Source organism: Dasypus novemcinctus, chromosome 2 (genome assembly GCF_030445035.2).
Source record: "Dasypus novemcinctus isolate mDasNov1 chromosome 2, mDasNov1.1.hap2, whole genome shotgun sequence".
NCBI classification, from domain to species: Eukaryota; Metazoa; Chordata; class Mammalia; order Cingulata; family Dasypodidae; genus Dasypus; species Dasypus novemcinctus.
In genome coordinates, this window is record NC_080674.1 from 167,742,783 (window position 1) to 167,768,865 (window position 26,083).

General features: G+C 41.7%; 1 protein-coding gene across 2 annotated transcripts; it reads left to right on the forward strand.

The window, feature by feature from the left end:
* Nucleotides 1–585: 585 nt before the first annotated feature.
* LSM11 (LSM11, U7 small nuclear RNA associated) lies at nt 586–20,173 on the forward strand. 2 transcript variants are annotated; one of them, XR_009181856.2, is made up of 5 exons: nt 586–1,042; nt 6,389–6,528; nt 8,398–8,481; nt 8,912–11,098; nt 16,137–20,173. XR_009181856.2 is itself a non-coding variant. In XM_058281475.2 (4 exons), exons 1-4 carry the CDS (start codon nt 586–588, stop codon nt 9,320–9,322), a joined length of 1,092 nt encoding a protein of 363 aa, XP_058137458.1. In that variant the 3' UTR covers nt 9,323–14,451. The 2 variants fall into 2 exon arrangements, 1 of the variants encoding a protein (XP_058137458.1); XM_058281475.2 differs by lacking the exon at nt 16,137–20,173 and having other exon boundaries at nt 8,912–14,451.
* The last annotated feature ends 5,910 nt before the right edge of the window (nt 20,174–26,083 follow it).

Consider the following 26,083-nt stretch of genomic DNA (forward strand, 5'->3'; position numbering starts at 1 on the left):
ACTGTGCTCTGTATGCAGTCTTAATGCTTAAGACAATCCTGAGGTATGTACTGTTTCGCCTTATATTTCAAATGAGGAAGGGAAGGAGACCCCCCAAAGGCCAATTTGTACCCAAACTGTCCAGTGGAGCCAGAATTTGAGCACAGTCTGACCCCCGGGTCGTACTCAGCAAGAAAGCAGATTAGGGCAATCATTGCCTCTTCCCAGCAACTTGCCACCAGCTCAAGCCAGGAGAAGGGTGCACTTTAGAACACAGCAGAATCACCTGGGGAGCTTGTTAAAATGTAGATTCCCGGCTCCACCCTCAGGGAACTCGCAGTATTAACAAACACCCTAAGTGATAATGATGTAGGTGGGGAAACACTGTATTAAAGCTGATTAAGCACCCGTCGGCAGCGAAAACCTGCTGGTCGTGAGCTGAGGCGGCGCCACAGGCCGCGCCCCGCCGCCAGGCAGTCACGGAGAGATGCTGCCCCCGGGCGGCTGCGGCTGCGCAGTGCGGCCCCGCGCCGCGGCTGCGCAGTGCCGCCCTCTGGCGGCCCCGCTCCTTCTTCCCATCGGCCTCGGCTTGCGGGCCTTTCAAACATGGAGGAGCGCGAGCGGGGGGCGAGGTCGGCTCGCGCCGGCAGCCCGGCGCGCTCGCCCAGCCCGCGGCTGGATGTCAGCTCTGACAGCTTCGACCCGCTGCTGGCCTTGTACGCGCCGCGCCTGCCGCCCATCCCTTACCCCAACGCGCCCTGCTTCAACAACCTGGCCGAGTACGAGAGCTTCCTCAAGACCGGGCACCGGGGCGGCGCGCGCGGGCGCGGGCGGGCGCGGGGCGCGGGCGCGGGGGGCTCCGCCGGCGCCCCCCCCGCGCCCGCCGCCGCCTCGGGCAGGACCCGCCGCCGCCCCGACGCCCCCGCGCCGGACCCCGAGCGCATCCAGCGCCTCCGCCGCCTCATGGTAGCCAAGGAGGAAGAGGACGGGGCCGCCGAGGCGCGCCGGCCGGGCCGGGGTCGGAGCCGGAAGGCGCCGCGCAACGTGCTCACGCGGATGCCCTGTGAGTCCTGTGGGCCGCGGGGCAGAGACCGGCCCTGCCCGGAAGGTGGCGGCCGGCGGGCGTCTGCAGGGCGGTGGGGGTTTGGCCAGTTCTGCGGGCGTTTAGGGGGAGGGTCTTGTGAAGGTTTGCAGAGCTGGCCAGCGGCCGCAGCGGGGAACTGTGTGGGTAATATGGATAGTGGAGGCGTGGGGAGGGTCTGCTCGAGTAATGGGGTGACAGGCTGTAGGGGGAATGAGGAGCCGTGGGGAGTCCGGGTGTAGGAGATCTGCAGAGGTAATCGGGAGCCACGGTGTCTACAGAGGTGACTAGGAGCCTGCGGAGTGTCTGCAGAAGTGGTGTTGGGGGGCATCACAGAGAGGGTCTGCAGAGGTGATGAGAGGTCTTGGGGACTAGAAACAGAACTGAGGGGCGTTCGAGAGAAGTGGGAGAGGGTACAGCCAATATTAGGGGAAGGAGAGTCTATAGGATTTGGGGATGATCAGGTGAAGCACAGAGAGATCTATTCAGACCGCACAAAGGACATAACTCCAAACCCCTCCAGGTTAAGTGTCAGCTCCTTCTGGGGCGCTGTAAGCAGGAGAAGGGCTGCAAGGTCTTGTCACACATCTGTTCATATTTCTAAATCACAAATGCTGGAATGCAGTAGGCACAAATGCCGCGAAAACACAGACGCTATTTTACAGCCACTCGGCTTGGCTGGGTGCAGGACTGTGTATTGTCAGGCTCTCATTACCATATGCACAGGTTATTTTAAGTTCTGAAGGTGTAAATGGCACAAGGGAATTTCTTGGAGCCTCCTTAGAGTAAAGCTGTAAGCAGCCAAGGTTGCTAATGTGTGAGTTAGATCTTGTATAAATGGAATAAAAGTAGCCCAGGGTTCTATCTTTTGTGATCTGGCAAACAGTTCTGACATCTGCCCTGTGAATGCAATGACCTAGTTAGCCATTGAAAGCATCTGTATCCTAATAGCTAAATTGTTCCATTATTAAATCAATGCCTTTTGAATGGAGGGGTGTGCTAAGCAAGGGAATATTTTTGCTTCATTCCTCGAAAATTATCAAGAGAAACATCCTGAAAAGCTGTGGTGCTCTTACGGGTGCCTCCCTCAGATGGTTTACCAAGCCAGCACATCCCTATTCAGTAAGACTAGAATACACCATGCGTGTTCCTAAAATGAGAGCAGTTTGGAGGACCTTACTTTGCCTTTATCTGATAGTTGAAATGTATCCAGTCTTAGATTGTAACATCTATTTCCATTTTGTCCATTCTTATTGCTTTACTACTGAGGTGGGTGAATTTTGACCTTACCTATGGAACGTGTTGCTGTATTGGTATGACAGAGTATGGAGACCAGCTTTGGCGACTTCCCATGATTAAACATACGCCTGGAGTCAAGATCTCAAAGAATGTGCTCTAGCCACTGAAAATTTTTATTATGCCACTGGAACCAGTTGGGTGTACATGATAGAAATAGATAGACATGACAAAGAGTTGATGACCTTCAGAAAGCAAGAAAACTGTAGAAGCATGGATGAGGATTAGATTTATTCGAGTTCTTATAAGAGGTAAGCTTTAAGACTTGAAGTTAAGGAAGGATATGAATTAGGATAATAGTAATTATTTAAAAATCAAACTTATTGCAGTGTAATTTACATATAGCAAAATTCGCCCGTTGTATGTTAGCTTTGGCAAATGTATGGAGTCCTGAAATCACCACCAACCAGATGAGATATGTGAACCATTTCCCTCCTCCAAAAAGTTTCTTCCTACTCTTTGTAAATCAGATGATGGAAGTTTTATTGTTGCTAATTGTAGCTACTCTTGAGCACTGTGCTGTATACTGTGCTAAGTATCTCATTTTACCCTTTGGACAACCCCATGAGGTTTCTATATACAATATAGATCAGGAAACTGAGGTTCATTGAGGTTAACCAAGTTCCCAGGGTCACAAGGCTGGGTGATTTTTGCAGCTGAGACCTAATCCTGGGTCTGTCCAGCGCCTGTGTGCTTAACCATTATGCTAATTTCAGCAAAGGAAATTTGCATACTCTAAATTCTAATATGTTCCCTTGCTTGCTTGTTTTTGGTTGGTGAAGGGTGCCCCATAAGTGTGCTCAGAGTTTGAGAATTGAATTTGGGTCCAGAGAGAGATATGCTGCTGGAAAACTTTGCAGGCCCAACCAAAGAATTGGTTTGAATTCGTTATGGTAGAGAGTGGGAAATCATGGTATATATATTCCTAAGCAGGACAGTGACATGACACAACCACTTTTAGGACAAAGGTTCCTAGTAGTAAGAGGTATTTGGGGAAAGAGAGTACTGCATGACTGGGTGTGATTACCTAGGTTTGAATTATGGCTTTTCCATTTTCTAGCTGTTTTACTTTAGGCAAGGTACTTCAGTTTTGGGGGGCTGCAGTTTCTTAATCTGTAAAATTAGGACAATAATAGTATCTATCGTTGTAAGGATTGAACTGGTTAACACATTAAAGCTTTTAAAATGGTGCCTAGCATATGGGGAGTTCCAGTGCATGTTATGTGTCACTGTTATTGTTGTAGGTTGTTGTTGTGCTTATTATTGTTTTCAGAGTGTCATAATCAAAAGTCCCAGGTCAGGATACATATTACTTCCCTGGGTTGCGTGTTGGCTCAGCTAGATAAATAATCTTGAACAAGTTACTCAACCTTCCTGAGTCTTAGTTTTCCTATCCATAAAATGGGGTGAAATTATAGTACCCATGTATTAGGGTTGATGTGAGAATGAAATAAAACACGGTATGTAAAGCTAAACTTAGCACAGGCCCTGGTTCATATTGTGAGGTTAGTAATTGGTGATAAGGATGGTGACAAAAAAAAACTGATGATAGTGATGATGTTGTTGTTGATGTGAACAAGGGGATCTAGGAGACTCCATGGTAAACCTTTCATCTTACAAGGCTCCACACTGGAAATTGTTGGTTGTGGAAAGAGATGAAAGGGCAGGTTCTTAGTTATTAAGAATCTACTGGGAGCTGGTGTAGCTTAAATGGTTGTGCACTGCAGTACCACATATAAGGTCCTGGGTTCAATCCCTGGTCCCAGTGCCAAAAATCAAAAATCAAAAATCTATCGCCTGATGGAGCAGATGTGGCTCAAGCAGTTGAATGCCCCCTTCCCATATGGGAGGTCCTGGGTTTGGTTTCCTGTGCCTCCTGGGAAAACAAAAACAAACAAGCAAAACAAACAATAAAACCATCTCAGGGAAGCCGATGTGACTCAGTGGTTGAGCACTGGCTTTCCACATAAGAGGTCCCAGGTTTAATCCTCGGCCGCAGGTATGTTAAAAAAAAAATCTATTGCCTCAATGTGGTGATGGCTAAGTAGAAGAAGTGAGAGTGAAACTAAAAATGACCCAGATTTGGAAGGGTGTGGTGCCAGAGTAGTGGCAGTAAAGAAGATTTGGAAGAATAATTTTCTTCAAAGATAAGACATATGATTTTTGGTGAATTAAGTTTTAGAAAACATCGATTTGGAGTTTGTTACAGATACTGTTGTGCATTTAAGAATGGGTGCTCATTTTGGCTTTGGCAGTTCACTCTGATAGGTGGCGCTAGTGTTACATTATTGAATTATACCTTATCAAATCATTGGAAGAAAAAAGATCAAGAGAAAAGCACAGATATAAGAGCTGGAAGACCTGAGTTTGCCATTTGCTTAATTAGAACAAAGGACTGTTGTTCAGACACATGCTTGCCCTTTCTCTCTGTTTGGGGGACGAGGGGGAAGATATAGTGCCCCTATTTTTTTCCTAGTTAAAAATAGAAAAATAAGGGTCTTTCTGTTTGTTGTAGAAATATATAAATGGGGAGAAGAGGTGATGTGACCCTCTGTAGTCAAAGAGAATAATCTAAGCATTGTCGTCAGTTTCTGTGAAATTGAATTATGGAAACTTATTCCTGAAGTAAATCTTGAAGTTAACTAGTAGCCGTGTAGAGAAAAAGTTACTCGTCAAAGTCATGCAACTAGTTACAATGACCTGAATGTTGTTTACAGTGTTTGATATAACACTGCCTATAACATATTCAGATAAATGCACACACACACCCTTATATATTATAGGTTTAAAGGTCTTTAAAATATTGCTAGAGAAGGGGTAGATGATCAAGGCCAGAACAAGATTCTCATGTTCCTTTCCAAGGCCACTGTTTCTGCCACTTGCCTTTAACTGTGCCTTTTTGCCAAATATTCGATGTGACATAAACTCCTACTTCTCATCTACTAAATCACTTTCTTCTTAATCCAAACTTATTTTCTTTTATTAATTCATCATGCCATTATTCATAAGCCAACCCATGAGTGAGGGATAAGAAGGTCCAGGAGAAATCTGCTTAGTTATCCAAACTAAAATGCAGGAGTGGCCTCTATGCCACTAGAAATGAAACAGAAGTTATTTTTGTTTACTATCAATGGCATGTTCTCTCCAAATAATTTTTTTCTTGCAGACTTGGGATATAGAGAATGAAAGAGAGGCTGAGACTGTATATTTCTGAGTGTCTGTGTGTTGAGGAGGGTAGGGCTTCTTTGAGGACATTCCGTATAGTATAACCAGCATATTGTGAGAGCTAAATTAACATGAGATAATAAAAATAAAAGTCATCCCTATTCCCAAGCTCTGAGAAAAGAATCCCTCTTAGTAAAAGCCAAAATTTATGGTCCCAGGATTTTCCCCAGGAGTCATACTGCTATTTTTACATGGTGCTGATGGCCAATCTCATAGGAGCCAGATACTCTGCAGGTACCTCTTACATCATCACGCCTTGGAACACAACCAGTACCTTTCCTCATGGTGTACAGACGATGTACGTTGAAACACTTGTGGCTCCAGAGAGCTTATACAGGGAGTAAGATCAGACTGGTGGGACCAAAAGGCCCTTTTCTCTTAAAGGATTGCACATGTTTAAGGGCAGATATGTCACATGGTTCATTTCCTTTAAACGTATGAACAAGGTTTTTGTTTTTTGGAAGGCTTAAGCAGGATATGGGGTCCATGAGAATTATGCTGAAAAAGTTATCTTGACAAGTCACAGAATTGAGAAGAATCTAGCTGCTAATGAGTATATTTAATGTGGTATTATTTCTTTTTTTTCCAAAAAAAAGTTGTTTGGTGCATCTTAGAATCAATGACATCATAAAATAAAGGATGTACAGGTAGTGAAACATTTGGAGGAGAGCCATACATAGGGTTTATCCACATTCTGTCAGTGTGTGTTGCCTTGAGTTGCTGGAGATGGTTGGGTGGTCTTGGTTGTCAAATTTGGGAATGAGAACAGACCTCCATGCTGTACTGACTGTTCTTCTCTTGTTTTAGTGCACGACGGTAGCCCTTTGGGTGAACTCCATCGTTGTATCCGGGAGGGGGTGAAGGTGAATGTTCACATCCGCACTTTCAAGGGACTTCGGGGCGTCTGTACAGGCTTCCTCGTTGCATTTGACAAATTCTGGAATATGGTAATTAAGCCTTTCTTAAGGGGCTGGAAAACTTCCCAGGGATTAAATATTTTATATGTCTTTTAAAGGACATTATTCAGCAGAATTTTTTAAAAAGACCAGAACGATTTCCCAGAAGAACTAGAGTCTGTGTGCTCTACTTGGCAGCAAAAGGTTCTCCATAGTGCTTCCTTTTCTTAAGGCAGTAGTTCTCACCCAGGGTGATTTTGTCCTCCCCTCTTCCCTGGGGACATTTGGAAATGTTGGGACACATTTTCATTGACACAACTTGGGGCAGACTACTACTGGCATCTAGTGGGTAGATGCCAAGGATGCTACTAAACATCCTATAATATGCAGGACAGCCTCCCACAACAAAGAATTATCTAGTTCAAAATGTCAGTAGTGCCAAGGTTCAGAAACCTAGCCTTAAGGAATGCTTATTTATCTGTTTAATGGTTTATTATTGATTTCCTACCAGCCATTCTTTCATTTATTTAAAAACACTTATTGATTTCCCACTTAGACTGGACCCTGTTCTAGGTACAGAAATTTTGGAAAAGAGACATAGTTCCCACCATCAAGGAATGTTCACTTTATAGTATTTGGAAAGATAGATAAGGATAGGGATGAAGCAAACATGTCAGTAAGTAAGGCACTGTGCATGGTATTTCCTTATGAAGTAGTATACCATGTACCCCCAGCCTTCTAGAAGTTTACTGTCTGGGTTTTAGACAACTATAATATGAGGCGGTTAAAATGGGAACTGCCAGGACTTTCTAGTATTTTTTTCCATATGGCCTTCCATCTCCAACTTTTTTTTTCCCTGTGCTTTATCTCCCTCCATACATTTTTTGGGATAATAACAATATTTGTAACATTTATTGAGTGATTGCTCTGTGCCACATACTGTACTAAGGACCTTACATACATCATCTCAATGAGTGAATTGTAGGTACTATTATAGTTCCAGTTTAAAAATGAAATCGAGGCTGGAGAGATTGGAAATTAGGTCTCAGACCACACTGTAAGTGAAAGTTTATCCCAGGTCTTTCTGACCCTAAAACCATGTTCTCAGCCACTGTGGAATTAGAAGACCTGGATTTGGATCCTAGCCTCCCACTTGGTGACTCTGTTACTGTGGGCAAGGTATTTTTCTGAGCCTCAGTCTGTTATCTCTAAAATGTAGGAAAAACATTTTTATGATTATAGTTTTACACTTGAAGGGAAAGGATTAAAGAGAATACTTTTGATGACAGTGAAAATAATACTTATATTTGTAGGGTGCTTTACGGTTTTCAAAGTAATTTCTCTTACGTAATCTCACTTGATCCTAACAGCTGTCCTGTGAGGTTGGTCTCTCAGAGACAGGAACTTACGAATAATTCTATCTATAGCCCCAGTTAATCTCTGTTAGTTGCTGTCATAAGACCTAGAAAATGAGAAGAAGGAAGTGGGAAAAGCAGTGTTCCTCGGTATGTGGTCTGAGTCTATCCTGCATCACAATTTCCTGAGGTTTTAGGGTAAAACAGAAGGTTCCTGGGCTCCAAACTTATTGAATTAGAATTGCTAGGAGAACAGCCTTGGAATTTGCATTTTAATAAGCTTCCTAGATATTTTTGTATCTCTGCCACGTGGTTGTAAAGGTCCTTAACCATGGATGATGTCCATCTCTTATGGTGGTAATGGCTCAGGAAATGCTATTCAGAGGGCACCAGGTGTTGCCATTTTCTTCTGCCCAAGGCTGGCACCTGTTAGACTTAATTGCACTACAATTAGACATTATTCTGCCTTTTTTTCCTGAAAGCCTTCAAAATAAAAATTTAATTAATATTAAATTATTTAAAAATAATTATTTCTAATTTTTTTCTCTTTGGGCTTTTCTTCTAGGCACTTACTGATGTGGATGAGACCTACCGAAAACCTGTTCTGGGCAAAGCGTATGAACGGGATTCTTCATTAACCCTCACCCGGGTAGGCAGTCTCCCCTGGCTTACTGATACCCAGCGTGCTTTCAAGCTTAGGGATTAAGGTCTCAGCCCAATGACCAGGATTCCTAGAAGGAAAGCCCTGTTCCTTATTCTCTCTCCTCATACTTCCAGCAAATCTCAAAGGAGTCTGTACTGCTAATCTACATGCTATTTGAGCAATAGGTTGCTTCCTAGAACACTCAAAAGTCTTTCAGCTTTATACCACAAAATAACCAGGTGTCTTTTCTCTTGACAGGCTTAGTGATTTGCATGCATTATGCTTAGAAATAGAAAATTCATTGCCAGCTTTTTTAAAATTGCAAAGCAAAAAGACCATGGAGTGTATTTAAGGAAGCTGGTCTTTTTATGTGTATTGAAAGAGGGCCATTGAAGGTTAAAGAGGAAGCTAACATTTGGAATTGCTTTCCTTATAGCTTTTTGACCGGCTAAAACTTCAAGATTCCTCCAAGAAGGAAGCAGATTCTAAATCTGCAGTTGAAGATTCAACTCTGTCCAGACACTCCCAGACATCCACTTGGAAGGTGGCTACAGTATGGGGAAGAGGAGACACTGACCGGGGGTCATACAAACGCTCCCGCTCTGTCCCTTCTTCCCTTCAGGCCTCTGGAAGAGAGGAATCCAGGTCAGAGCTGTCAGGAAGGACTACACGGACAGAAGGGTCTAGTGCTGGAGGTACCTTTTCCAGGGCTACCACCCTTTCCAGGAGTCAGCCCCGTAAGAAAAAGCGAAAGCCCAAAGTGGATTACCAGCAGGTATTCACTCGACACATAAATCAGATTTTCATTCGAGGTGAGAATGTCCTGCTGGTTCATCTTGCACACTGACCAGCTCAACCACACTTGAGCTCTGGTTTTTAGAAATAAAATGCATGAATTGCTGCTAAGTTGTATCCTAATATCCCAATGAAACTCTGACTCGGAATGATTCCCTCTGGTCCTGCATGTGCAGAGGACAGAGCCAGGCGTAGGCCCTCTGGGAGACGGGCTCCCTCCATCTCCAGGGAGCACAGGCCTTTAAAGGGCAGGTGTCTGCATGAATTTCAAGGCAAAAGTCAGATGTAGGCACATACATCTGACTTGGTATCATGTTCTACTTCAGATATGCAAAACAAACCAAATAGAAGATTCCATTTAAATAGTGGTTACAGTATGAATTGAAGTCATTCCTCAGAGACTGTAGCATGGGTGGGGGGAACCTTTCTCAAAAGTATGATCATCTCATTTCTAAAAGATAGTGCTCTGAATATTCACCAGTTTGATTCTAAGAGTAGGAATGTAAACTGGTCTGGAGCCCTGTACTCACATCTTATAACTGACATTTGAGTTTTGCTCTGCATCATTTGCCCTTGATCAAGAAATTAAATTTTTTATCTTTGAATATCTGTAAGATCTAGGAAAGCAGCCAACTTTTGAAGGGGCAAAATTTAGATTGGAGATATGCTCAAAGCAACTAACAGTGAATACTGTTTTTCTCCCTCTCCTTATTGTGGAAAGGAATACAGAACCACCTCATTCTTGCCCTTCCCAGAGGCAGACTCTGCAAAGGCATACCAGATGGGACTGTAAAATGCCTGTGTGGTGACGTCTTGTCCTTATTTCTAACTTCTGTGCATGGTGCTATTGCATGATTCTATTGTGTTGCCATCTGTATGTCTTGTGAGCTCTATGGCAGGAGACAGTGACCTTCCTATCTGGCTTTATAAAGTCCTGCATGAACTCTATACTACACATAAATCATGACTAAGAGTCCCCTTTCCAGGCAGGGCGGGCCCTGTGTAGAATAACCTTCAGAATGGTTTGACCACGAAACAGGGGTGATAGTTTTATTCCATTGTGTCAGGCCAAAGAGGTTTTTTCTTTTAAAGGTTTATTTATTTCTCCCCACCCCCTCATTGTTTGCATTTGCTGTGTCTGTCTGTCATTTGCTAGTCTTTTTAGGAGGCACCAGGAACCTGGAACTTCTAATATGGGAAGGAGGCACCTAATTGCTTGCGCACCTCCACTCCCTGCTTTGTTGTGTCTTTCATTATGTTTTCCTTGTGTCTCTTGTTGCATCATCTTGTTACATCAGCTTGCTGTACCTGCCCATTGCATCAGCTCGCTGTCTTGCTCGTCTTCTTTGGGAGGCACTGGGAACTGAACCTGGGACCTCGCATGTAGTAGGCGGGAGCTCGATTTGCTTGAGCCACATCCGCTTCCCCCAAAGAGGTTTTAACAAAGTACAGTTGGTCATGTCTCCAGGGGAAACTTTAACTCATAGCATGGCTTGAGTAATAGGAAGATCATAGAACCCTCTATTGCTTCTACTTGACTCATACCATCTTCTTTTCAATCACCAACACAGATTAGGCTATATCTTGATACAGGCTGTTAGGCAATTTTAATTTTTGTTTTGTTTATATTTGGTTTTATTTTAGATAACTTATCTTCAAAGTGAGAATGGAAAACAGCTAACTTGTGAAAATGTGTGATAAGAAAAGTTTTCCCTGCTGTATTTGTTGAGTGATTTAGATAAGCCTTCTGAGAAGCAGGGTGAGCACAGGGCGCTGTGACACCTGGTCCTTCTGCTGGCTGGGCCACTGGCTCATCATGTGATGAAAGGTGAGCAGACTTATCCCCTCTGTGCCTCAGTTTTTCACCTACCTCACAGGGGTATTGAGACAGAATTTTAGAAAGGCATTTTAAAGTTTCTAAACACATTTAAGTGCCATGAATCATTTTTCTAATGCTTTCTTAGCTTCATAAGAATTTCTTCGTCTTATGAGCAAGGCAGGTGCTACATAGGAAAGTAATCTCTATAGGTATCATAGGAATAATTACAATCTTGTAACTATAACCAGAAGGCAATGATAACTTTGGGAACTATTTTAATACCATATTCCATTCCTTCTCCTAAGTGGCAATGGAAGTTCAGAGAAGAGTATCTTCCCTAAGAGAGTAATATTTCTTTGCTGTTCCCCCACATCCCAGTCCCCATCCATTTCTGATACTTATCAGGAATAATTCCCCTGGACTTTTCTAGGGGTAGTACCAAAGGGAAAGTGAACATCTAAAAATAATAACATCCCCAAAGGGGAATTTGTGGACTTTTAAAAATTTTTGTTTGTTTTTATGTTTTAAATGCATTTTAAAATATACTCTTTAGAGCTAGCTCAGATGCACTAGAGGTTTATAGAGGTTCAGGTTACAAACTCAAGTGAACAACTATCTTTGGAATATGCCAATCTAAATTTTCTTCTAAATAGTGTGTCTAAATCTCAGCTCCCCAATAACTAGTTGTCCTGTTTAATGATCAGGGAACTCTGCCTATACCTCTTTACCCGTCTTCCTTGTTTGGCCTTCTTGTCTCTCGGCTAGAAGCTCTAATGAATGCTGTATTTTCCTGATAAAGTAGAAATTAGGAATCAAAAGAAGTATAATCAATTCCCATTCATTCCAGTCCCTAATTAAATCTAACCTGATTTATCTTAAACACATGCCTGTTTTCATGTTTACATCTAATTTTTTTATATTCATATAAGATTGGCTTGCTACTTTTCTACCCAACTTGATAATTTTGGCTGTGAAAATTATTTTTAAACTCTGTGATCTGTCTTATGTGTTCACTTGTCCCCATCTGTTGAGTTTGGTCAGTGATTCTGAAATGAATTCTACCTAGTAAATGTACTATTTTGTACAAAGCAGGATAATTATTTTTCAGATACGTTAATTTTTTTAAAATTATTGCCTTTTCTTATTGGAAGAGTTTTTTCAAAAGGAAAAAAAGAATATGTCTTAAGGTATAGGCTGCTCAAAACATGTGATCATCTAGGATCTTAATAATACATTGCTTTGAAAATAACTGAAGTCCTCCTTGATAGAAGCGAAAAAAAAAAAGGGTGAAGTAATAGCGAGAATGGCTGTCCACCAAGTCACCTGAAAGGGGCGATCTTAAGTAACTGAAGTCTAGCAAACCTGGTTTCTAGAATTCTCTGGGGTAGGAATTGTATTTTTAAATCTCCAATTTTGGTTCTTCAAAGCAGTCTCTAAACATGTGAGAGTGTTTTCATGACAAGTGATAGGATACCTTTCTACTCTTTGAGGTCTTGGGAGTAACCAGCTTTGTTAAATAATAAAAAGTAAGTAAGAAATGGAACATATTTCACAACCAGAACAATTTCATTTATGCTTCTTTGCACATAAAGGTGATTCTATTGCTTAACCATTTGGAGAACTTGAACTTTAGGTTGTTTGTTCTAGCATTTATGTTTTCTTTCAGGGACCATCTTATGACCGGACATAAGCAGTCTGTGAGATGGCTAGGCAGAGTTGGCATTGTCTAAGGCAGGTGTCTCTAGACCTATCAGTGTCTTGTTCTCTGTGCATGGTGCATGTCAAGTAAAACCTAGAAACCATTAGCAATAAAATCTAGGTCCATAGATATCCTTGCTGTGAAGCCTTACTGGATCAGAAGGGACTTCATCTATCCTCATGGCGAAATAGTCCGGAGCACACTTATAGACTGTCAGATCATGAGCTATGAGCCACCCTTAATCCTCTGAAGCCTTACAGAAATCCATTGTACCACTTCTACCCCTAGGTAAAAACAGAAACTTAACTTGATGCAGAATGAATATTTGTATTTCTATTTGCACTATTCCCATAGTAGCTGACATGGGCAAAATCATGAAATAGAGTCTGTTCTATAATTTACTTCTTTATCTTTTCTCTAAATTTTGTCTTTAGAAAAAAAAATTATTCAAAGACAGCTAGCTGTCACTGGTGCTTTCCAATCCTTTATGTATTTTTTATTAATGAGATGATTGCTGTGGGAAGGTCAAGGTTCATGTAAGAGTATCACGGTACAGATATAATGATTTTGCAGTTGTTTTATTTTTCTTTTTCTGTGCCAGATATAGAATGCAGTTGATCCCTTTTCAGTAACTTAAGTTCATCAGCTTGTGTTTTTCTGGACAGTCACTCCTAGAAGGCTTTTTTTCTGGTTGTAAAGCAAGAAAATCTTATCTGCACCCATGTTGTATATAGGTAGGTGGTCTGTCAGTACTTTCTGGCAAATTGAGTTGATGGATTTAAGATAAGCCTTTGTGGTTCCTGTCTCAGTTTCTGGGCTCCTTTGCTCTCAGTGTTTTTCAAATGTTTGTAAGTTCTCTTGCACTCCTCTAATAGAAATGAAAGCTTTCTGTCAAGAAAGGGCTTTGGATGATTCTGAGTATCTAGAGGAAGAAAAATAACTACACCTGAGACCTCCAGTTGGTCTTTTATTTATTTAGAAAAAAAAAAAAAAGCAGTTTGACGAGCTACCAGAGTTAGTGTTTGTTTAAAAATATCCTCTATAAAAGGAAGGGACCTGTCCCTCAGGAAAGCTATAAAAGCTATTCCCAGTACATTGCAATTGCTTCTGATTTTTAGTCCTTTGGAGCAAATGTCTGATGTTATGTCTAATGTTATTTTTTTAGAGCTTTGAAAAAAATACCTGAAACAGTTTAAGGGGTATTTTTTAAACTATGATATCTGACTAAATTATGTGTAAGGCAGGTTCTAGGCAGCTGTCCACTTCTTTTTCTGTTGCCCTGGCAATAAAGCAGAAAGTAAGCCATGTCTTTAAAAAGTGATTTGCTTATTCCCTACTGACCTCTGAAGATATTAGTCTTCTGTTTGGCAACCCTCGGGATAGCCCTTTGTACCATGACTTAATGTTTGTTGGTTTTTTATTTTAGAATAGGCTGAAACTGAGTGACTCTATGTATTTATAGTTTCAATATTCAGATACCAGCTGCTAAAAGACAAACCATGACTTGTAATCTTGTCTTTAAATTACTTCTGTTAAATTCACTTAAACCCTTCCTATTTAGGAAGGATTGCTGCTAGTAATGTCAGTTTGTGATGTTCTGCTTTAGATATGTGTCATATGGGAGTCTGAAAACTGTATTAAATATGATTGTGTTAACATACTGGCTGCTTTGTCTCTGCTGATTTTTTTCTGTTACCGGGTGAAGACACTTATCTAGAGAGCCTTCTGCAATTTCAGTGTTGTAACCTTGTGTTTTGTCTTTGCAAAAAAATATCTAGATCTTCATCCATTCTGGAGGTAGCACTTTTTCCCCAAGTTTAAGGTTCATGCATAGAAAAGGAACTTGACCCAAATTTTGAATTATCTCTTCATTGCCCTGAGCAATGGTAATTGCCCTGTGAATTTATTCTACCCAGTAGCTCACCTACATTAATCCACTGTCTTCACAGTTTGCTGAAATCACCGTCAATGCTGCGACCCTCTGTTTTTACCACATTTGACTAATTGATCCTCATGTGCTTCCAAAATTATGTAAATTTGCACTGGCTTTCCTCTGCTTGTACAAGAAGTTGAGCTGCTGAAGGATTTGCCACACTGATTACTTGATCTCCTCTGTGCATTTCCAGAGCTGAGTTACCTGAGACAGGTGGATATATTAGTCTGCCAAAGGGGTGCCAATGCAAAGTCTCAGAAATCTGCTGGCTCTTATAAAGGGTATTTATTTGGGGTAAAAGCTTACAGTCCCAAGGCTGTGGAAAGTCCAACTCAAGGTATGGTAAGATGTCCTTTATCACCAAAGACAGCTGCAGTGTGTAGAAACAAGATGGCGGGAGATGTCTGCTGGGTTTCAGCCTTCCCCTCAGGCTTCCTATATCAGTCTCTTCCCAAGATCAGCCATAAACTATTAGGCAAATGATTTATCTCTCCCTAGGACCCCAGGATCAAAAATGACAGAACTCTTTCTCTTCCAGTGTGTCTTCTTTAGTAAGTGTCCTTTTATATCAGCCCACCAAGGAGGTGGGGACTTAACCTAAGTTATGCCTTCTGAGTAGCCCATTCAGAAACTCTAAATTGATTTTATCAAGTAAACTTAATCAGAGGTCCCTCCCTGAATTTAATACACTCAAAGGGTATCCCCCAGAGGACTAGATTAGTTTACAACATAATCTTACTCCTTTTGGGAGTCACAAAAATAATCTCAAATTGTCACAGTGGACAAATAAAAAAATCACATTGGTTCTTGTAGAGGGTAACCTCAAGTTAACTGGCAAGACAGTTCCCCCCTCTCAAGGAATCCCTAAATTGGACTTAGCTGATATCCCTAAAACTTCTGGGGAGTGGTTGTAGCTTAAGTGGATGAGCACCTGCTTCCCATGTGCGAGGTTCTGGGTTCAATACCTGGTACCTCCTTAAAAAAAAACAAAACGAGACTTTCATTGGGGAGTGGATGTAGCTCAGTGGTTGAGTACCTGCTTCCCATGTATAAAGTCCTGGGTTCAATCCATGCTATCTCCTAAAAAAAACAAAACAAATAACAAAAATGGAGGAGAGAGAGACCAGGACAGTGTCCCTGTTCTGGCCCTTGCTTGTTTGTATTGTATCTCAAAGCCTGCCAATTAAATGAGAGTGTCCTCATTAATCATAATAAAGGCAGAAGTGTCAGCTAGTTTGACATTTAAAATGTACAGTGACAGTTAAATATTGGCAGAGGAAAGGAGACCTGTAGAATGTGATACATTTATTACTTTTTCCCTATGCTTCTTGGATAGGAGTAGCAGTGGGAAAAAAAGGTTGTTTGTCACCCATGTCTCTGGATGTCAATGAAGCATTTTTGTTTTTGTTTTCCAGTCTGCTCAGCTACCACTAGGTGGCAGTGGGTTAAAGAGAACTGTTCAAGTAGAGGTCGGATAAGGACCCAAGACTCCAGGCCTGCAGTCATTGCTACAGTTTCTTGTTAAACACCCACCAGTTGAACCAAGATAATCAAGGAAAAACAAGCTCTAATCAACTCAAGTGTCAACATAAATATTTCTTACCAATATTGAATTTACCTCATTTGAAGTTCAGGAAACCTGACTGATGGCACTATGACTCAGGCAATGAAGGTGCTTGCAGAAGAGGAGTAAGGAGTAAAGATTTCCCAGTGTCCACTAGTCTTGTCGCTCTTCTCTTGTCATGGGGTTCTTCATTTCTTCAGATACTGTCAACTTGACCCAGCTTCTTCCCAGGTGCTGGCAAGGGATTGCCCCAGGAAAGCAGTCTGGAAACTCTTATCTCACCAACTGTCCCACTTTTTAAAACAATTCAATTCTCTTATGATTCGATGACCAGAATCTAGCCTCTACTCCAAGACTGTAGACAAACTTGCTCTTGGGTCAGAGGAAAGTTTGTAGTAGATGGAGAAAAGACTGATTTTAGGCTGGGACACTGGGGTAAAGGAGGGGGGCTGGGGCAGTGTTAGTAAGTCTCCAAGTACTTCATGTCAGGCCCTTCCAGAGGCCTTCCCTGCCCTCCCTCAAGCCTAATTTCCTAGCAGCCTCTGATGAAGAGGTATGCATAGTCATATATGAAATAGTAAATAGGTTCTGGCCTTCAGATGAATAACTGAAAATAAGATTATTCTACAGAGCCTGATCTCCTGCTTGCTGTACCTTGGCAACTTGTACCATATTTTGCTGAATCACGGTATATGAGGGAACAGAGACAGATCATATAATAAGAAATACTTCCTTTTTTTTTCTTAAGCATTTTAGTCCTGTGCCAAACATATTACGTGCATTATCTTTTCAGGCCCCACAACTACAATGAGAGCAAGAGTTTATCCCCATTATATGGGAACTCAAGCTCAGAGAAGTTCAGTAACTATCTAGTATCTTTCTGCTAATAAATGGTAGATTGGGGATTTTGTCTAGATTTGTCTGTCCCTTTAGCTTTTTTTTAGCCAATTGCACCTTAAAAATTTGGAATTTCTCAGGCATCAACCAGGAAATTGAGGATAAGCTGAGTCATCCGCCTATACTAATCAGCCATTAGAGGGCTGAATTTAAAAATGGCTTGCTTGGTGGTTTGCTCCACGTGTCTACAGTCCCTTGTGATTCACACTGCTCTTGGGCTGTGAGTGGGCACACAGAGGGCTTCACAGCTTCCAGAAAGACAAGGAAGGTTGGCTCCCCATGCCCCAAGGAGACAGGCCACTGTGTCTCTGGAAAGAGGAGCTGCCAAGTGGGCACCAGGAGGTATTTCACCTACTACTTAATTTGACCCCTGGAAAGGTTATTGGTCCAACAGGCTAATTAAATAGAAGGCAGGTGACTATTGGTCTTTCCCTACTCTTAAGTGTGCATTTAGAAAGTCTGCCATCCTTTTCAATATTCTCCAACACTTGGGAAGAATGCTTTCTCTCTGCCTTGACGACCAGTTCATCTGATTAAAGAAACTCTTCTGAAGGCTAAACTAGGGATGTACTAAGGCTGCAGAAAAATGAGGATTACTTGAAGGCCTGTCACTTTTCCTCTGAGACCCAAGGTGGGGGAAGGGGACATGAGCAGAAAGGTTTGGCAAGGTATTCATTTTGCAAATATCCTTCAACCTCATGATTTGTTAATTTCTAGAATATGGCAATCCTGGGAGAAGCCCAATATCCTAGACTCTAAATAGTTATTCCTGAGCTGCAGTTCCCTGATCACTAAAATAGGGATGACAGCTCCTGCCTCACCTCTATTTTACAACAGTCCCTTATAGGGTTGTTGGCTTAAACTGCTCGATCCACACAGCAAGCATTTAAATATCACTTCCCCTTCTCTCACTCTATGATGAACCTGCTGCATGATGCTAGGCAGCTTTCTTAACTTCCCTGTGCTTCTGTTTTTCTCTTCATAAGGAGTCCAAAGTTCAGAATATACTTAAAATGAAAAGAGTCATCCGTATATAGGTACCCACGAGCAGGTAGCTCCACATCCTGAAACCAGGCCTGGCAAACGTGCAGAATAGGTGGACAGAGTAGAATGTTGTTTTCATCCTTTTTCTAGCACAGAGATGTTTGAAAACATTTTCCTGGGCTTCCTGAGTTCTCCATGCCTCCTCACTTGAATCTCCCTGGATTACAACTTCAGAATATCATCGACTTCTCCACTGCTGGGATTGCTGTGTGCTCCCCCAGGAATGACATGAGGCTCCACAGGACATTCATTAGTTGGGGTTACAAGGAGGCCACAGGGCATTGGAATGGTAATTTCCTACATGGGACCCCAGTGACCCAGAGTGAGTTAGCTCAGCTGGTCTGAGCATGTGGCTAATGAGGGAAGGGTCATGGTTTCACTCCTGTGTAGGCCAATTAGTGTCCCGTGGAAAAGTACGTTCCCAGGGCAGCCATCAGGCAGCAGCCTTATGAGTGTGTGCCAGTGGTCACCAGCACAGCTCAGTGTAGCCACATTACTATCAGAAACCTAAGCCAAAGCCTCTATCTTTCTTTTTATTGCATAGCTCATTGTTTCAGGAACTCAGTCATTGGCAGAGCACCTTCACAATTTTTGCCTTATCCTAAGCAGACTACTGCATATTTATTCCATATTTTTCTTTAAATTGATTCGCTTTTTAACCTACATTTAAAAGGAAACTGCACTTCACTACCATTATGGCAAAATTCGGAAATTCACTGTTAATTGCAAGTACACATGAAAATAAATATATAGCTATTGAAATTTTGAAGTTTGTCTTCATACTACCTGCAAATGCCTCATGTGCCATGAGTGATCACTGTATCATGTGTTTACAAACATGGATATAATCTGTATAATATGTTATATAATATACATACTTCTGTAATAAATAATCACATCAGAAAAAAACAGTATTGTAAAACAATTGCCTTAAGTAGGAAGAGTTGTGGTCAGTGACTGGAGAGCTTCACATTCAGGGTGAAGAAATTATTATACTTGCAGGAATTTCAACACCAGAGATCTTTCTAATAGCTATAAATATGTAGCTATAAAAACTAAGGTTTAATTTACATTTAACTTTTGCTCAAGAGTCAGGGCTTTTGTTCACACTCTCCACTGACACTATCATTAACACAGTGCTTCTTACACATTCTTATCATTATCTCCCATTTTATGACAAAGTACAAACATGCAAAGCAGGTTATGTTGATCACACCACATCTTTGTTCTCCTCCAAAAGGGAACCAGTTCATACTAATCTCACTAGTTGACCAGTTCCTTATTGAGGAAAAGATATAACCAATGGTGGTGTTGGTAATAAAAATGTATTCCTTAATTAACTGGGCATGTTCCATGCTCCGAATGTGTTCTGGAAGACAAATACATATGAAAGACACACATTAAGCCTCTCAAGGTTGATTGAGGGCCTGGTCACTTCCATTATTTAAAGCTCCCATATTTTGGTTTGCTAGGCTGCCAAAAGCAGATACCATAAAATGGGCAGGCTTTTAACAATGGAAATTTATTAGCCTACAAACTCAAAGTTTTGAGGTTGAGAAAAATGTCCAAATCAAAGCAGCATCAGGCAATGTTTTCTCTCCAAAAACTGACTGCTAGCAATCCTGGACTCCTGTCCCATGGCAGGGCACGTGGCGGCCATCTGCTGGTCTCTCCCTTTTCTTCTGGGTCATTGCTTTCAGCATCTTGCTTCCATGGCTTTCTCTCTCTGTGTCTGAATTTCATTCTCTTATAAAGGGCTCCATTAAAAGGATTAAGAGCCACACCTGGGCCATGGCCTAACTGAAGTAACATCATCAAAAGGTTCAACTTAACAATGGGTTGACACCCACAGGAATGGATAAGCTTTAAGAACATGATTTTCTATGGTACCTACAGTTTTAAACCACATCTCACTACAAGGAAAAATGAAGAAATGTCAAAGTATTTAGTAGAATAGTGAAAATTATGGTATATTTTAAAAATTCTAGTTAAATGATGGATGACTTTCAGTCCTCTCTGCGATTGGATGTGTGGCTTATTAGAGGGAGAGTATCAAGTCTGTACGTGGGGTCTTTGTGGATATGAGGTCCAAAGGGCCCTCACTCCCTACCCCCATGCCCAGACATGAGCACTTCCTTGGAATGTTGACTTACTGCAGTTCAAGGTTCAAATATTTCATAAAATGGAGCATAATATTTTAGCAGTGTGGAAACATGATGTTATCTAGGCTGCAGAAGAGTCTGAAGGTGAATAACATTCACTTTCCTTCTTGTGTTTCCCTTACCTTGTGGATTCTTGCTGTTATTTTAGTGCTGCTTTGGGTATTCTACTTTTATAGCTTTCTTATCGTCCTTGGAAAGCCACTAATAGGTAACAAGAGGGCCAGACCATTTTATAGGTGCCAGAAGACTCAGCTAGATCAGAAAATAAAAATATTAACAAGTGAGGAAGCAGTCACAGCTTTTCCTCCACTACACATGGGCCTGATGAGTACTTTAGCTACAAGAACGACTTTGAATAAATGCACACACACACACACACAGTCAAGAGCAGGTAAAGAGCTCTATGCTCTTATCATCAGACCAGTAAGAATGTGTAAATGGGGAGTGTTGTGCATGTATTTATATAACATAGGATAAAAATAGTATTTAATTAAAATAAAAAATTATCTATTATGATTCTATTTGTATGGCTTTGTTATAAGACTGATGCATACTTGTGATCTTTGTCTATGAGGGAAGAAAGCAATTAGTTATTGATCTTCTGGGTGAGGAAGATCTGGTGCTTTGGCCTCCTCTTTACTATCGTCAGTCCAATTATGCCTCAGCTGAGCCCTCTCACTCGCCCCCTCCTCACCTCGGTCCCTAGAGCCAATCTCAACACATCTGTTGCTCCATGAAAAGTATTTTAGCAGCAACTGCCCTCTCCTGTGCTGGGAGTCATCTGTCCTGACTGGCTTAGAACTGTTTTTACTTGCTTTATTTAAATATATACATATACACACATTTATGTATTAATATATAAGTGCCTTTTTAATAACCTAAGTTATGCCTTCAAACCAAGAGTGACAGAAAGAATGCAACTCCAAAAAATTGGAAGAAACTGTTTTAAACCTTCCCATGCCAGAGGAAGAGCCTAGAAGGACTCTGAATGTCTCCTTCCAGCTCTTCCTTTTACTTTATCCTCAAATATAACCCTCAGGTAACCTACCTCAAATCCAGGCTTTTGTGCACTGAGTGGCTATTCAAAATTCAGTACTTACTCCTTATCTTGAAAAAGATTAAGCAAGGGCCCAGCAGACCTGAGGCCTCCGGGATCTTACCAGGAAGAAACATATTTGGGGATACATCCTATACAGGACTGGGGAGCCACAGCAGCCTGAGTTACGTAATTGATGCTCCAGCTCTTGGGGCAGCCAGAACCTCAGGGCCAGTGCCCTCCAGCCACAAGCATCAACAGCTTCATCCAAGTCCTTGATGGGTGACTGAATGGAGCAAGATGTGGAGGAATGGTCCATCATCCCGGAACATCAAACCTGATGAGCCTGATGGCACCCAGGTCATTGTGCTCCATGTCGATGAGCTGAGCACGGCAGCAAGAAGTTGCCTCACATCCAGAAGCCAACAGTAGTATAAGCAACTGCTTATCAGGGCAAGGGCACAGGGCAGCTCCTGAAGGAGTTGTTCCAGGTGCGGAGGACACCAGGACTGGCTACAAAAACTGCAGGGTCCAGTGCAAAATGAAAATGTGCGGCCCCTTGTTCAAACATTATTAAGACTTTCAAGATGGCAACAGCAGAGCGTTAAACCAGGCATGGAGCCCTTCTGAGTGTGAGGCCCTCTGCAACTGCTCAGGTCAGACGCCCGTGATGCCAGGCCTGCGAGAAGCTCCGCACGGGCCAGCTGGAAGTGCCAGGGGAGGTGCTGGCAGGCACCATGCTGCATCTGCTTTTCCCTCTGTTTATGACTGGCGTGTCCCTTTTAGGGGCATCCAGTTTGGCTGTGCCCAAAAAGCACTCTCACAATGCATGAAAGGTGTAGCAATTAGAGCCTTATAATTATTTTGAAAGACTTTATTGCAGAAAATGCCATTAAATTTGAAATCCATTCACAAAATCTCAAGGAATTTCAACATTGCAGTTGCCAGTTTAAAAAAAGGAAGAGCTATTAGATTCTTTATATAGGATGCAAATGTGTAAAGTTTGGAATGGTTTCAAATATCTTAATTTTTTATATCACTTGTATGAATGAAGTTTACTGTTATTCATGACTATCAAGTCATAATTGGCAGCTTCTGCTTGGGGTGATGGAAAAGTTTTGGTAATGGATGGTGGTGATGGGAGCACCATATTATGAAAGTAATTAGCTCCACTGAAATATGTATTAGAATATAGTTAAAAGGGGGGAAATTTTAGGTTGTATATATGTCACTAGAATAAAATTTTAAAATACCATAGGACTACAACACAGTGAACCCTAATATAAACTATGAACTACAATTAGTAGTATAATTACAATATTATTGTTCCATCAATTGTAACAAAACTACCACACTAATGCAAAGTGTTATAAAAAGGAAAACTGGGAAGCAGATGTGGCTCAAGTGATAGAGCTTCTGCCTACCATATGGGAGGACTTGGGTTCAATCCGTGGGATCTCCTGGTGAGAAAAAGAGAAAGCATGCCCACAGGGCAAGCCAGTATCCCCATGAGAGCCTGCATGGTGAGCGCGCGTGCCTGTGTGGTGAGCGCAAGTGCCCCATGCAAGTGAGTCACGCAGCGAGATGACGATGCAACAAAAGAGAGATAAGGGGAGAGTCAAGGTGAAGTACAGCAGAAATCAGGAACTGAGGTGGTGCAATTGACAGGGAACCGCTTTTCGCATCAGGAGTCTCCAGGAAAGAATCCCGGTAAATCCTAGAGGAGAGAAAATGAGAAGAGAACACAGACAGCAAAAACATCAGGGAGGGAGGAAGGGAAGCGGGGAAAATCGATCAATTTTTTTTTTTTAAAAAAAGGAAAACTGTGTATATGGGGGGTGATACATGAGGACTCTGTATTTTCTCCATGATGTTTTTGTACATCTTCTCTAATACAATTTTTTTAAAGAATTTGAAGCAAACCATTAAAAAGTCTTGATTAGATTAAAAGTCTTGATAAGGAATCGCTATTTAAAGCATAAAGTCTGATATAAAAAAAGCTATATTCATAAAAAATGCAATCTCATTAAAAATTGAAAAGATTCTTTTTTGGAAATTTTATTCAATATTTAGCATATTCCCTAAATTTGTATTTATTTTCTTATAATTATATAAGTGTAATGAAGTCTTTTTTTTCTTTTTTTCTCTCTTTATTATTTCTTAAATGTTACATTAAAAAAATATGAGGAAAAAAAATATATGAGGTTCCCATATACCCCCTACCTCCTTAAAAACAATGATTTGCAAACCTGTTTTTCTTTAGCTTTCAGAGTTTCCATTCCTATCTAATGGATCCAGTGCTCTTGATCTCTGACATTCCTTGTTCATCTTTTTTTGTTTTTTTTTCTTCTTTATTTTCTTTTGTTACATTAAAAAAATATGAGGCCTCCATATACCCCTCATCCCCCCTACCCCACTCCTCCCACATCAACAACCTTTTCCATCATCGTGGCACATTCACTGCACCTGGTGAATACATTTTGGAGCACTGCTGCACCATATGGACGGTGGTCTACATTGTAGTTTACACTCTCCCCCATTCTACCCAGTGGGCCATGGCAGGACACACAATGTCCAGCATCTGTCCCTGCTGCACCACCCAGGACAACTTCAAATCCTGAAAATGTGCCCACATCATATTTCTTCTTGCCTCTCCCTACCATCAGCAGCAACTGTAGCCACTTTCTCCACATCGATATTATAATTTCTTCCCTTACTAATCACAATAGTTCCCCAGCAGAACACCAGTAAGTCCACTCTAATCCATACTCTATTCCTCCATCCTGTGGACCCTGGGATGGTTAAGTCCTGTCCCCCTCTACATCAAGAGGAGGCTTAGATTCCACATGGATGATGGATGCAATTCTCCTGCTTGCAGCTGTAGGCACTCTTGGCTCCCTGGTGTGGTGGTTGATGATCTTCACCTCCCTGTTTAGCTGGCCAGTGTAAGTCCAATAAACCAGAGGGTAGGAGTTGTAAGTCTGCTGAGGCTCTGGGCCTGGCTGTCACACGGACAGTCCACAGATTCAGGTCTCCTGAGTATACAACAACCCAAACACCAACCACAGGTCCAGTAAAAGTAACAGAAGTGGCATGTGTTGTAATGAAGTCTTTTTCCAAACCCCATATAAATGCTTCGAACCTCCTTCAGTTTACCCAGGTGTACACCTTAAAATACTGTCATGTTCTATGGGTGCTATGATGTGAAAAATGTGGAAAGCAGTGAGTTACTGAGCAATGCAATTGTCTCAGGGAGTCTGAGGATTAGGATATAACTCATTTCCTTTTTCCCATTGTTGTTAGGCAAAGCTATTGAGGTTTGACTTGGGAAATCAAGCAACAGCTTAAACAGAATTCAGCGATAGAGACAATACTTCATAGAGCTGTTGAAATGATTACATGAGATATTGCATGTGAAGTGCTCAGAACAATACCTGGCTTACAGAAACACTTGGATAGTTAATCAGTTGACAAATTCTCTTAATTCTATGCCTATAGATGCCTCAGCCCTGTTCTTGCCCTTACTTTCTATCCCTCCTGTCCCACCTTGGTTTGGGATCGTATCACCACTCATCTGCTCACCTGGATAATTATATCAGCTTCTTCTTTTAGCTTTCAGCTTCAGTATCTTGATCTATCTGGTTCAACTGATGCTTTGGGTTGTAAGTAACATAATACCCAACTAAAATTTATTATTTCAAACATCAAGGCATCCAAAGCCAGGTGGTCCCAGAGTTGGTTCAGAGACTCAACAATATCAGGGCTTACTTAGGGAGTGTTTTAGTTTGCTAAAGGTTGCCAAGCAATATACCAGAAATGAATTGACTTTTACAACAGGAATTTATTAGTTTAAAAGCTTACAGTTCTGGTGGCAGTGAAAATGTCCAAATCAAGGCATCATCAGAAGATGCTTTCTTCCCAAGTTTCAGTTGTGGGTGATCAATCACATGACAGTGTCCACTTGCCTCTCCCTTCCCTCTGGGCCTTGTTGCTTTCAGTTCCTGGCTTAAGTGGCCTCCTCTCAGCTTCTGTGTACCATTGATTTCAGCTTCTGGCTCCTAGGGCCTCCTTACTCAACTTCTAGGAGATTTTCTCTGTCTCTGCAGCTTTTTTCTGTCTTTGCGACCTTTTATTCCTCCATTTATAAAGGATTCCAATAAAAGAATTAAGACTCACACTGGGTCATGCAATCTAATTAAGGCCCTTAACCAAAGTAATTTAATCTAAAGGTCCCATCTACGATAGGTTTACATGTACAGGAATGAATTAAGTCTAAGGATATGATTTTCTGGGGTCCACACCAAAGTTTCAAACTGCCACAGAGTGTGTGATTTTTTTTCCCTACCCCTCATGGTCTCAAGATGGCTGCTATAGCTCCAAGCATCACCTTCACTCATCATGACAAACAAAGGAATTATTAGACTGGACTCAGCATTGGGTCCCAGCCACCTTGAGATAAAACAGACTCTCACATGGAAATAGATACAGAGAAGAATACAGAGGAATAGAGAGTGCTCCATAGACAAGGCAAAGGCCCCAGGAAGAGAGATGAGCCTGATAACTTGCTGCTGAAGGGAACAGGGCAGCTGAGCCCAGAAAGAAATGAGCCCTGGGAAAAGAGATGAGCCTTATGCCAGCCGATAGCTGAGATCAGAAGAA